We start from the raw sequence: 14431 nt of genomic DNA on the forward strand, positions 1-14431 counted from the left end.
GGATATGGTTCTGGAGGAGAGGAGAGTTCTACATCTTGATCTGCAGGTAACAAGGAAAGACTTTGTGTCACACTGGGGCCATAACTTGACATATAAAAGACCTCAAAACCCGCCTCCACAGCAACACATTTCCTCCAACAAGGTCATGTGTACTCTAAAAAGGCCACACTTCCTAGGAGGGCTACTCCTTGTAGGCCAAACATTCAAGCATTTGAGTGTATGGGGGCCATTCCTGTCCAAATCCCCACAGGTGTCTTATACAGTCACTGGGTTGCGTGTTCCTGTTAAGTTACATAATAAAAGTGCCTCCTCCCCACTCTCTGCCCCCGAATAGCAGAAAGGTTCTTGTGATGTTGCTTTGTTAAAGTAAGGGTGCAGCCAAGCTCTCAGAACTGGTGTCACAGGCCAGGCTTGCAAAAACATCAAGATGTCCCTCCCCTGTCATTTCAGCCTCTCTGCATGTCCATGACCAAACTCCCCTGAGAAATCATTGGCTCCTGCTTGGTTGTATGTGTGTGTGCAGTTTATGTTTGTGTGTGCATGTGTGGGCAGGTTTCTCACCTGTGTATGCATGATTCTAGGCCAGAGGAGGGTTATAGGTATCTTTCTCTACTGTCCTGCACCTTGTATCTTGAAACAAGGTTTGACACTGAGCCTAGAGCTCTCTGGCTACCTTCAGGTGCCTCTCTTTCAAGTTCTTTGGTAATGAGCTTCAAGCTACAAAAATGGAGGGACTTTGAGTATGTATGTATGTATATTCTATTTGATGATATATAGTCTATTCTATATATATATCTGATTTGATGATACTCTCTTAAAACACAAGACATCCAAGACTAGTCATGAGGACGATAGTTTGCCAGAGATTGCATGGAAATAGAAGATGCCTGGAGCAGCAAGAAACTCAGTAGTCCCGAGAGCAAGTACAGAGTAGCAGAATCCACGATGCATTCTATACTCTCAAATACATAAGACTGTCTTGTCCCAGAATATAATAGGATGTTGATAACGACTTGTTGAGTGACCAGTGGTACACATTCTTGCTAGATTTTATGCTTCAGATAACATATAATTGCATTTAATTTTTGCATAATATAGTTTATTTTATTTTTAAAAATCACCACGAGATCTCTCTGTGTGTATGCACATGCGTATGTGTGCATGCACACGTGCATGTGCATATCTATATATGTTGAGATAATATCTTGCTCTGCAGCCCAGGCTAAACCATGACTACAGTCCTTCTGCCTCTGCACCCGCATATGCTACAGCTATAGGCAGGTTCTACACTCCACCTTTTAAATGTTTATATGTTATCTTAGAGTTTAATTGCACTTCATAGAACCACAGAACTAAGCTAAACATTGGGGTAGTATTCTCCTCACTAACACCCTATCCATGATTCAGAATACTTAATAGCGATAAGAGTATTCATGCTGTTCATTCTTAGTGCTCATGAATTCCAACCAAAAATCATCTCTCCGGCTCTCCTCCTTTTCATTTGTTTCATGCAGAACTAAAACTTTTGCCCTGCAAACTGTGAGAAGACACCATTTTATGTCAGAGATATTGCCCTTCTATGCCTGTTTAAATCATCTCTGCCTGTGTGATTATTACTCTGTAATTATAAGACTTGGGGATATTTGACTTAAAACACTGGTCCTGATCCCTTTTATTTCTTTATCTTTTAGTTCTTTACAGAATGTCTTCTCACTATGACCTCACACACTCTCGTCTTGTACTTTGCTCATCTTCAACCTCCGTTATCCCTTACTTGCACACTGTTCCCACTAGCCCCCTACTTCCCTCAGACTCCCCTTTTCTACTTGCAAGATTTCTCCTCACCACTTGCCAGGTGTCTTTGTCCTTTGCTGTTTTAATAGTCTAATGCAATCAATTCACCTTGCATTCGGCACTCTCCAGCGATTTTCATTTAGTCTGTGCTAATATATTTAGGTGGTTAATCAGCTTCGTGTGAAAGGGTGAGTTTCGTGTAATCAGTGGCACCATCTTGTAGATGCCTTCGCATGCTTCAACTCTGGGATCTGGTTGTCTCCTCTGTTGTGTACTTCAGATAACCTAAGGTAATCAGTGCAGGAGGAGGTTGTCTAAGCGGAAGAATTTTCAGGAAAGATAGGCAGAGCATTCTCAGCCATGGTTAATCTTCCCACCGTTCTGAGGATGCGCGCATTACCAAGCAAGCCTGGCCTTCTCCTCTTGGATCACACAGTGGCTGGTGCTGTCTCTCCTCTCTTCCTGAGGAAAGTGATGAGGGGAACCATGTGAGTTGCACTTCTACGGAGTGAGATCTGAGCACTGGGTATATACAGGGAGGAGACCAAGAATTTGCTCACCGCTTCCCACCCTCCAAAAGTGGCTCCTGTCCCCGTGGTGATGTGAGGCAGATTATAAGCTTTCCATTACTGTGACAAAATTCTTGAGGCAATAAGTTATAAACAGAAGAGTTATTTTGGCTCACAGGCTTGGAGTTCGTAGTCTAAGATCAAGTAGTGTCATTTGTGCTGGGTGTCACACAGTGTGGAGCAAATGGCTTGCACCATGAGTCAAGAGGGAGCAAGGGAAGCTGGAGTTCCCTATTTCCTGAGGAGAGGCTGGCTCCAGGCTCCAGTGACCTAAGGATCTTCCACAAGGCTCATTTCTCCTACTAGCACCACCTGAGGGCCATGCATTTTACACAAGGACCTTTAGAAGACATTTTTACAACCTCTAAAAAACCCACGGAGTTGTGTGCTAAGAACCATGGGCCATGTGCTATGAGAAAGCAATGGTGGCTGAGGAAGGCTTCCTGGAGAAACTGCTAATCCAGTTGACTTTTATAGGAGGTCTAGCTGAAGCTAGTAGGAAGAGGGGTGTGTGTGTGTGTGTGTGTGTGTGTGTGTGTGTGTGTGTGTGTGTGTTTCCTTTGAAGTTTATCAAATGCTATGAGCAGAGACATATGAATAAGTAACTATTTTTCATTGCATAAGATGTGAACTTCCTTTGCGTTTTTGAAGTGACATCTTGCCCTGATCTTCACAGAATGGACAGAGCTGCAATTTAACCCTTCTCCGGCCAGCCAGGGTCAAAATCCAAATTCTGTAGATGGCCTTAATCAAGTGCCATGCTTGAAGTCACTTATTTTGTTTGTTCTTTATAATGGTCTCTGTTACTGTTTTCTATTACTCTTGGCCTAAAATCAACAATTGGAAGAGTGAGAGCCCTGGATGAGCGAAGCAATGTTGTCTAACTCAGCTTAGAACCAATGATGGCAACAGACTTTTGATTTTATGGCACATCTAGAGAAATGCCACTATGAATTTCTTCAGAGTTTATTTTTATCATTAACATTGAAAACATTACTCATATGCTTGTATCTGCATATGGACGCGTACACTCGGAACAGGTGACTACAAAGGACAGAAACATTGGAGTTCCTGAAGTTGGGGTTACAGGCAGCTGTGAGCCTTCCCACAGGGGCGCGGGCATTGAACTCATGCTGACTGGAAGAAGAGCAACTACTCTTAATCTCTGATCCATCTCCAGCTCTGGGAGCCTAATCTGTAAAGAATTTATAAACACACACATTGCCTTTTTGGGGAAAAAAAGTTATTACTATTTTGTATTTTTTTTCCTTTTCTTCTAAATTTAATCTTCTTTCATGTTACATCTCTACCATGGTTTCTTCTCCCTCCACTCTTCCAAGTCCCTCCTCCTGTACCTCTCCTCTCTCCAAGATCCACTCCTTCTCCATTTCCCTTCAAAAAAAAAAAAAAAAAAAAAAAAAAAAAAGAGCAGGACATCTGGGCATACCAACTGAACACAGGATAACAAGCTACAGCAAGGCTAGGCACACACCTTCACATCAGGGCTGGACAAGACAATTCAGTAGAGGAAAGGGGTCCCAAATGCTGGCAAAAAAGTCAGAGACAGCCCCCACTCCCAGTGTGAGGGGTCCTACAAGAACCCCAAGCTACACAACCATAACCCACATGCAGAGGACCACGCTCAGACCCATCCATACAAGCTCAGCCATTGCTGCAGCAGTCTCTGTGAGCCCCGATGGGCCCTGCTTAGTTGACTCCATGGGCCATGTTCTTGGGGTGTCCTCCACAAAATGGGTCTCACTCTCATTTCCTGTTTCTGCTTTCCAAGCTTTTGTAGTTTTCTTACTTTCTTACTTTCCTTTTTTTTTTTTTTTTTTTTTTTTTTTTTTTGTCAGCATTTCTGCTATTTCTGTTTAGATCATTGCGTTCTTGTCCAATCTTAACTGGACAGGAGCTGAGTTACATTACAGACGTGTATAAATCTAAGATAATTTTGAGTGCTACTGAGGTGCATAGTTATCAAGCTAAATGACAGAGGCACACCCCAGCATTTAGAGACAAGGTAGGGTCCATACAATCAGCTGGAAAATGGAACCATTAAACAACTGGATAATTGAAAGGATGGGATGAGTGAATTCCCACAAAGGCGCCACAGGACATTAACATCATCGCTGGAAGATAGGAAATCAATAAAGTCAGATCCTATTTAAGTAAATCATTTTTTACCTCCTCCTGAGGCCCAGGTGGGGAATCAAGATGGGTGGGCACATATGTTCCTCCTCTGGAGAAGTATGTGGAACATGCTGAACTAATGGTGCTTTCTGATGATCCTTTGGACCCTGGGTCACATTTCCCAGCTCCAGTTATTCTACTCATAACCCCTCATACCTCTTTATTTCCAGAAACAGATAAGAGGAAAGCATCCCTGGTGATTCTGTGTTGTCTTTTGGCCCCAGGTTGCTGGAGCAGTGGTTTTTCATATGTTTTCTGGCTTGGTTTTTTCGAACATTTCTTTGGCATCTTTACTTTGAATTATTGAGAATTGGGAAAGCTTGGTTTTCATAATTGATGATTCCCATGGAAAGCAGGTGGCGTGCCACCTTTTTAGCACATTCCTGTTACAGAGTCTGGGAGAAAGGATACAGACATTTGAATAGAGATGCTAAAATGACAGACACCTTCAATTTACTCTCTGCTATTGTGTTTGTCTGGGGCTGGACCTCAAGGGAGTAATGTATCAGTTGAGATCCGGACCAGTTTAGAATGAGACTCATTAAATTATCAAAAACATGGCATGATGCAAAACAGCTCAAGAGCATTTCTCCTTGTGGAATCTGTCATGTGATATTTTCAACCTTTGCTTTGGAAAAAGCATATTAAATATGGAAATGAGGATGCACGTAGGGCAGTCTTTAGAACTGACTCATGCATGGCTGAAGAGATGGCTTAGCAGCTAAGAGCACTTATTGCTTTTGCAGAGGGCCTGAGTTTGGTTCCCAGCACCCACACCTGGCATCTTACAACTGTTCACAACTACCATTATCAACACAGCAACAAACTGAGCTCAGATCATTTTTAAAATTCATTTATTTTTGATTGTACAGAACATTCTCATGGTGGTTACATATCAAGATTATAATCATGTTCCATTCTATGGTATCCTATGATACATGGGAGGTATCTTTGCCTGAGACATAGTATCATAAAGAAAAGTTGTTGGACTAAATTGGATTGCAAGGAGGATCCCATCATGTGACAGGTGGTCACATGTGTTATATGTGTTTGTGTGCATGTGTGTGTGTGTGTGTGTATGTGTGTGTGTTGTTGTGTGTATGTTTCCTGTCACTGTAAAAAATGCCTGAACAATTGAACTGAGAGGTTTGATTTGGCATGGTCAGTTGGCTGCATGTCACTGCTGGAGCAAATAGAACATTCTGGTGACGGCTGTGTGAAGGAGCAAAGTGGGTCGACTCTCTGTAGCTAGAAAGCAGAGGAACAGAGTAAGGAGTGAAGGTCTGAGGGTTTCCAGGACATACCATCAGTGGTTCTGCCACCTTTCCACAGAGCCACAGGGTGGCAACCAAGCCTTTCAGAGAGACTTTGAGAGACATCCCAGATGCAAACCAACACACCATGTCTGTGTACTGAGATTGGCAAGTATACACAGCTTGATACAGCTTTGGGAAGCTTGAGTCTCACATATCAGAGTCCATATTATGAAAGGTGAATAGGAGACACAAATGGAGGGGCTTTCTTTCATGATTAAGTTGCCAGAATTGTGCGTATACATGTTTGTGTGTGTGTGTTTGTATGTACGTGTTTGTGTGTGTATTTGTGCTTATGTTCCTTTGTAAGACTGTGTTATATGTGTGTGTTTGTATATGTAAGTGTGTGGTCTCCGTGTCTGTATGTGTTTATGTTCTATGTATATTTGTGTATGTGTGTTTGTGTTCATGTTTATGTTGTGTGTGTAGGTTTTCTGTTTGTATATATTTGTGTACATGCATTTGGTATTTGTGTGTGCTTGTGCATATGTGTGTGTGGTGTGTGTTTGTATGTGCATGTGTTTTCTCTGTGTGTGTATTATATATGTGTGTTTGTGTAAATGTGTGTGTTTTCTGCATGTTAGTGTGTATGTTTGTGTGTTTGTGTATATGAGTGTGGCATGTGTTTGTGTATAGGTGTCGTATGCAGGTGTGTGTGTATGTGTTGTGTCTGTGTGTTGCTGTTGTTCCAAGTTTCCTCCAACAGCACTCGCAGTGCTGTGTGCACAGTAGGCGGAGGAGAGCCTCTCTACTGCTCATTAATCAAACTGTCCTATTTTCTGCTTAAAACTTTTCAACATGGGTTTATATTTAGAGAACATGAAGAACATTAAAATGAAAATTCAAACAAAAAAGATCAAAAGATCAAAAAATGAAGCTCTTGTTTGCGGCACAACAGAGACAATCAGGGGCTTTATGTTTTCTGACAGAACTCAAAATCTAAATTTTATGAAAAATATTACTGATCTTTAGAGGGTAAGATATATATCCCAGGAGCTTTGTGAGTGTTTGGGAGACAGAGGGATGCTCTGTAATTCTGAGAGGGGTGTCTGAAGCACAGCACATGAAATGGTTATTAATAACTGATGAACATTTTCATACATGAAGAGATATTTTAGACATTTCAGATATTGAGATTTTGTTTTACCACTTAAAAAGATACATCACATTTCTAAACTCAGTATGTGTATGAGAATTTATAAGATCTTACTAGATACAATTTAACACGAGTGGCACTTTAAAAAAAGATGTATTTATTATTATGTATTCAATGCTTTGCCTGCATGTACACCTGCAGGCCAGGAGAGGGCATCAGATCACATTCTAGATAGTTATGAGCCACCAGGTGATTGCTGGGAATTGAACTCAAGACCTCTGGAAGAGCAGTCAGTGCCCTGAACCTCTGAGCTATCTCTCCAGGCCCAGTGGTATTTTTTTTCCTTTTCTAATTCTTAGAGATAGGCTAATATAAGTGATATATCTTTGAAACATTTTTTAATAATGAATGAAATCATGGAGTTTTCAGCTATAAATTCACAGATTCCTTCAGATGAAAAATACAATAAGCTATATGTATTTGTATTGCAATGAAATTGAGTAAACTTGAAATAATCATGAAAATACCAAAAAAAAAAAAAAAATCTCTTTGAGCATAGGTTTCTAGATTTTAAATTGTGTTCTCTCATTATCCCAAAAGCTGCTGCCGCCACTTTGTGACTTTGTCAGTTCTGCAGAAGATGAGCCTCCTATCCAGTTCTTGGCCTGGGTATAAAAGTGTCTTAGAAGACTTGAATTCGTTGATTCAAGACTGACAAATTTGGAGACTGTAGAGCTGTGCCAGTGCATGACTGACTGCCCCCTGTGCAAGAACGAGGGGCTGAGTTCAGACCTCAGCATCCATATACAAAGCCAGATATGGCCTTGTCACTGCGTGCCCAGCGCTGGGTGGCAGGAGGAGAAATAAGAAGGGAAATAAGCTCTGAGAGCACATGCGCAGGTGCACCCACTACCCACACAGGCACATGTGTCTCATGCTTACATATGCACGTGATCATGCACATAAAATACTGATATCTGGAATAAAGGCTTCTGATTAGATGTACACATATTCATAAGGATATCATGTTAGAGTGGGTGGGTGACAATATGCTCATTTCAAAGTTGAGGAAAGGCATTTTACCTTCTCTTATAACAAATGGGACATGGTATTCTCACAGAAGGTTGAGGATGTGAAAGACCTGATCCCTGTACTATCCTGAACATTGATGAAAAATTTATATTCACTTCAATATCGACTAATAATTTCCATCAGCTTTATTGGCAAACAGGAGTCGACTCACTCTAGATACCTACTTGACCGGCAATGTCTGATGTTACAGCCCTTAAGCTTTGCTGTTTAACTGTTACCATAGTATCACCTCCCAGCAGAAACTGGAAGAGCATTCTGTCCTGAAGTGGGTGATTTGGCAATGTGTTGTGAGTTTGGAAATCAGAAAGAAGTATCAAGAATAACATTAATGTCTGACACATCCCTTTGCTTCTGAATCTATGGCTGTACGACATAGTTTTTCTTTAAACACTGACCACCTGCTCTAAATAGCTTGTCTTCCCCATACCAAGGATTTGCTTCTTGTAATACATGGATTTGGGGGTTGATGAAAGTGGATATTGGCTTATTGACATTATAAAATATGTACAATATAGAATTTAGTAGATGTTAAGGCAAAGAAACAAAACCTTTCTGATATATAAAAATTTTAACCAGCAGGGCCTTTTGAAGAAAAATTTAAAGTGTTTATGAAATAACATTTATATTGTCACTTATTTAAGTACAGAAAGCTAAGAGTAATCAGAGAAGGCTCATAAACGTGCTCCAAAGTGCATTTTATGTGTATGTACTTGTATTTTCATCTATATTTATAGGTGTGTATGTTTCATAAAACATTTAAAGACAAATAAATAGGTAGTGAAAACCACCATAGTTATGTTTACTAATTGAATTTTCAGGCATAGTTGTTAAATTTAACAAAAGCTATGAATTACAGACGCGAGCACCAAAATATGATGTAAAACACGTACAATTCTTAAAAAGCCAAAGTCACCAATGGATTCTGATTCTTTTTAATCAAATGGAGAAACAAAACATTGCTCTGGTTAATGGCTTTCTTGACTGAGAGTCACGTGGTGTGCGTTTGCTAATAATTTAACTGCTGCCTTTTCCCCCCCTTCTTGCCCAGTGTTAAAGAACCCCGTGTGTAAACTCTATAGATTCCCCACGTCTGACAATAAGTGGATGCGTATCCGTGAGCAGATGTCAGAAAGCATCCTCTCTTTTCATATTCCCAAGGAACTGCTCTCCCTTCACATAAAGGAAGACTTGTGCAGGTAAGAGAAATTAATCATCTCTTGTGTTTCCCCGTGTCATTTCTTTATTGTTCTCTACCTAAAATCGTGTATCATAGATATTTAACACGTACCAATGCGATGTTGTTTGAAATATGCAAATTGAGTAGTGGTAATTGACTAATTACCACTGAGTAATTAACACATACATTACCTCACGTAAGTGTTGATGATCTATTTCTCTGGGGTTTTTCATCACATATGATAATAACAGGGTATTCACAACCTTCGTTGTCCACTTCTGTGAGCTGTAGTCCTGTGTGGCTGTTGATCACCTGAAATAAGACTGGTGTGACTTGGGACTGTACCATTCACAGGAGTCTTTCGTTATGAGAGCCTGCAAACAAAACCAACTAATACAATCACGGAGCCTTAATGTTCTGCATGTGTGGGTGGTGCTCAGGAGATAGCTGTAAACACATGAGGACCAGGAGGTAATTCCCCAGTGCCCATGTAAAAACCAGGCAGCATAAACGTGTAATCCCGGCCATGGGGAGGTGGAGACAGGAGCTCTGTGGAGCCTGTGGGGCCAGTCCAACACACTAAATGGCGAAGTTCCAGGTCCTGTGAGAAATTCTGTCTCTAAAGAGAAAGTGGAGGGTGACTGAAGAAGACACCAAGTGCAGACCTTTGCTCAGCTACGCATGCACATATGTGCAAATACAGGGGTACAGCACACCACGCACAATTGCATATATGATACTAGTTTGTATCGTGAGTTACATTTCTTATGCAAGGCTTTGTAATGAACTAATACTCCAAGCTCTGACTCATGTCATTACCTCATCTGTTTAGGATGGCTCTTTCTTTGGTTCCTATTGGAGTTAAAGAAGAGGAGCCTTGCCTATAGACTGTTAACTTAGCAAGGCTTTTAAACACTTGTTGATTTAAAAGTCATTTAATATAACTGATAAAATATCTTAATGGAAAGTATTTTTTTACAAGAAAATCAAACAATTTCTATAATTGCACAGGAGGATTTCCAAGCTTATTGGTTTGGAAGAGTCTCTGAACCATGACTAATTAGATAATCCACTTCTCTGCCTTCTAAATGAGCCTGTAATGACTTAAAAAAAAAATCAAAATATCGTATCATAAGCAACACCTTGAAGGCCCCAAATCTGAGGTAATCGACAGTGTTTCATAGTTCTATAATTCTATAATTGGTAAAACATACAGTCAAGAGTAAGATGTCCTGTGCTTTGGTTCCTGTCTCATGCCAATACCCATGCACCTATTTCTAATGACATTGTGCCATTTTGTAGACTCTGAAGTACCCAAAGATTCCAAGTTGACCCGTGCCAGAAATGGCACTACAGAACGGTGGGCACTGTACTGGCAAAACTGGTTCAGCTAGGAATAAATACACAGCTCTTGTTAATCAAATAAGGAAAAGTGTAAACACAAACTGAACCTTATTGACAGTTGCGAAGGGTCTTGAACTTCAAGAGACTGGTGTGGCTCTAGAGAAACCAGTTGTAAGGAAATCAGGGAGCTGGGCATTTAGGGTGGCTAAATGTGGAAAACCAGGACACAGAAATAAGGTTTCACAGGTGGACTCAGGTCAACAGAAGCTGTGTCACAGCCAGGAATTTACACAGACCATGGAAGACGACCCAGCTACATGTACTGGAGAAGGCTTTCCCAACGGAGAAGTACCAGGCAGGACCTGGACCGTCACTCAACTGAGAAGCACAAAAGTTTGCCCAGTGAGAGACAATGACTGCACCTAATTTAATCCTCAGTCTCCAGGAAAATAGCCCAAGGTATAGAAAACGGACAAGGAAGGTATTCACAACACGTTGGAATCTATTCTCATTCTAATATATAATTATGCTATGGTCCATATTTGATATAACAAATTCGGGGATTGAAAAGCTCGCTTGAAGCGTCACTCATACCACTTTCCTTTAAAAATACAGCAAGATGTTAAAGAGACGTGGATAAAGAGAAAGACTCTCATACCCTCCTTAGTCTACCCAAAACATGCCCTTGAGCAAAGACCTGCTCCTCTGCCTCCTGCCTCCTCCTGTCTCCAACCCCTGCCTCTTATCTGCACCCACTTTGCTAATATTTCTCTGCCTAGGCCATTCGCTGTTGGAGAACTCAGGAGCAACAGAGAGGAGGGAATATGAGCATATACAGGGGGAGAAAATCCCCCTCAGGAACAGTCATAGGGGAGGGGAATAATGGGAAAATGGGGGGGGGGGAGGAATGCGAGGATACAAGGGATGGGATAACCATTGAGATGTAACAAGAATAAATTAATTAAAAAAAAAAAAGAAAAAAAGAAAAGACTCTTAAGCTGCTGAATGTTTGGTGCCAGCCATTGTAATTTCTATTGTCTTTTGTTTTCTTTTTAAAATCTCAGAGCACCCTCCTTTAATGACCCCCTGTCTTTCGCTGCATCTTTGCCTTTTTTTCACATATTTCTGTAGCAAGCACATGCAGAAAGCTGCTGGAAACTTTGGGTGGTGTCCCAGGGCTGGATGTTTTGAGTTTAAACATGAGTAAAATTGCTGAGGCAAAGTTCATTTGCATTTTGCACCCTTGGTTTCTACTTTCCTGTATGTCTCTGGTGACTTAGCACAAAAACTTTCCCTTTATTTACTCTTGCAAAGCTTGAACTCACGGGCTTTTTAAGATATTTATGTTTTATTTCTTATGTGGCTGAATATTTACCCATTACCCAATGTCGATTACCAATATCACAAACCACAAGGAATATATCAGTGTGAAATCCAATGTATTCAGTATTTCCTTTTATTTTCAGTTTTTGAAATAAACTTATTACTTAAAACATGCAAATAAAAATATTATACACCAAAAGTAACCAGACCCAAAGTCTATGTATCTCAAGGAACTTCTGTCCAGTTAGAACAGCCGTTCTGAAGCCGTGGGACATCACAATGGATTTTATGCTTTAGCGATCAAACTTATTTTCATGTTTTTATGCACAACCCAAATCACAAAGTCGATGGTAGAGTTAGAACTAGGGAAATGTTATCTTTTACTTTTAAGAGCTATCTTAATGTATGTAGTATGGGATTTTTCAAATATTATTTGTAATCACATTTTCCACTTTATGTTATTTACATTTCATGATTTTGTGTATATTTTGTGGTCTTCTCTGTTGTAATTAAACAGCCAGCTGTGGCCCAGCTGTGTAAGAGTAGGGACTTGAGTTCTATCCCAAGACCAGACAAGGTAAGCTGGGTTTGGTGGTGTGTTATTAAATCCCAGTTCTTAGGAAGCAGAAACGAGAATCCGTGGGGTCTGCTGTTGGCTCACCAGCCTGACTAGTCAGTGAACTCCAGGCCACTGAGACTCCCTGTTACAACATGGTGGACAGGTCCTAAGCAATAACACCACAGGCTGTCCTCTGGCCTTAGCATTTATGCACTTAAACATGCATATGCACTCACACTCATGAGTACCTGCACACATACGTGTATACACACACACAAACACACATACACAACACACACACACACACATACACACACACCTGGAATTCAGTATTTACTGTCAGTCTATAACTATTAATTAATATTTTAATATTTTGTTTATTTTACATTTTGAATTTTCTATGATCTGAAGATTATTAACATCTTACAGAAGGAATTGCTAAGTTCTCTGTACTACTGAGAATGTGGCCACATTTTTTTTTCTTTTTTCACCCTCTTATCTGAGCCTCATCCCCACAGCTCCCATCACATCGCTGAGTTACTCAGAGAACTCAAAAGTCACCACAGCATCAGAAGTCCTTAATTGTGACACTGTATTGTTAATACTAATCTGCGCATGTGGCTGGTGGGGGCACATGGACAAGCCACAGGATGTGTGGAGGCCAGGGCACAACACAGAGAATCTCTTCTCACCTTTCCATACTTCAATCTCCAGAATCAAAATCTGGAAATCAGGTCTTAAGCTGGGCGGGAGGCACCTCTTCTCACTGAGCCTTTCCCTCATGGGACCTCATGAAACCAAAAGTCCTGTAAGGCAAAGGAAATAGTCATTTGGGCAAAGTGGCAGACTACAGCATGGGAAAAGATTTTTTTTTAACAGCTACAAATCCAATAGAGACCTGATATCCAAACTATTAAGAACTCAAGTAAATAGATATCAAGAAAACAACAACCTAAAAAACGTATTAAAAAAGAGGTATATACAAATCAAAACAGAATTCCCCGTAGGGGAAACTCAAGTGGCTGAGAAACAGTTAAAGAAATATTTGATATCCTTAGTCATCAGGGAAATGTAAATCAAAACTACTTTGATATTTTATCTTACACCTGTCTGAGTGGCTAAGATCAAAACAAGTGAGAGCTCATGCAGGCGAAGATGTGGGCACGAGCACCCACGCACTGCTGATGGAGTGCAAGAGGGTCTGTTTCTTATGCTTTTTCTCTTGGACTCTTTTCCTTCTGTTTGTTTTGTCTAATTCTAAAGTGTTGCCTTTTGTTTCATCATATATCATGTCATATCATATATTATTACATTATATATTATTTATCACTTATAAGCCTGTCTGTTTCCTAAGTAGGGACACTCGTGAAGGAAATCTGGATTTGAGGGAATGGGGAGGAAATGAGAGGACGAGAAGGAAGGGAAACCTGAATCAGGGCATACTACGTGAGAAAAAAACATATTTTCAATAAAAGGAATAGAAATCTGACATCTTTGTCATGCTTGCTCTTTACATCACAGGGAGGGTCATGTCGTGTCTTCCTTCTCTTTTAAAAGATATTTTTGTTAATTCTTTGCGAGTGTTGTGTGATGTATTTCGATGGCATTCACCCTAACAACCCTCCCCAATGAACTCCTCCTGCATCCAGCCCCACCTCCCAACTCCTCCAGCTTTGTTTCTTTCTAATTTCTTTCAATTTCGTAGTACATGGGCTCCAATTTGTGCCAGATGTGTACACACGCCTATGAGGCTATCCACTGGAGCATGGCTGACCTGCCAGGAGCCACACCTTTATAGAAGCTGACACCTGCTGGTAGCCTCTCTGAGCTGAGGGCTTACTAATCCCCTCCCACTCCACCCTAGCACATTGACCAGTTTGATCTTGCTCAGACCACCATAGCTCTGTGGAAAACATAGAGCTTCCCACCTCATGATGTCTTTTATTCATACTAATGTAGTTCCATAGTTTT

The 14431-nt window shown here is 40.7% G+C and overlaps 1 protein-coding gene across 3 annotated transcripts in view; it reads left to right on the plus strand.

The window, feature by feature from the left end:
- Inpp4b (inositol polyphosphate-4-phosphatase type II B) overlaps positions 1–14431 on the plus strand; it is a 345013-nt gene that overhangs the window by 157270 nt on the left and 173312 nt on the right. For all 3 annotated transcript variants that reach the window (XM_051169166.1, XM_051169164.1, XM_051169165.1), the window contains one exon: positions 9106–9253. In XM_051169166.1, coding sequence (XP_051025123.1) covers positions 9106–9253 — 148 coding nt within the window. The remainder of the gene's footprint in view (positions 1–9105; positions 9254–14431) is intronic.

The sequence above is a fragment of the Acomys russatus genome, chromosome 26, assembly GCF_903995435.1.
Source record: "Acomys russatus chromosome 26, mAcoRus1.1, whole genome shotgun sequence".
In the NCBI taxonomy this organism is placed as follows: domain Eukaryota; kingdom Metazoa; phylum Chordata; class Mammalia; order Rodentia; family Muridae; genus Acomys; species Acomys russatus.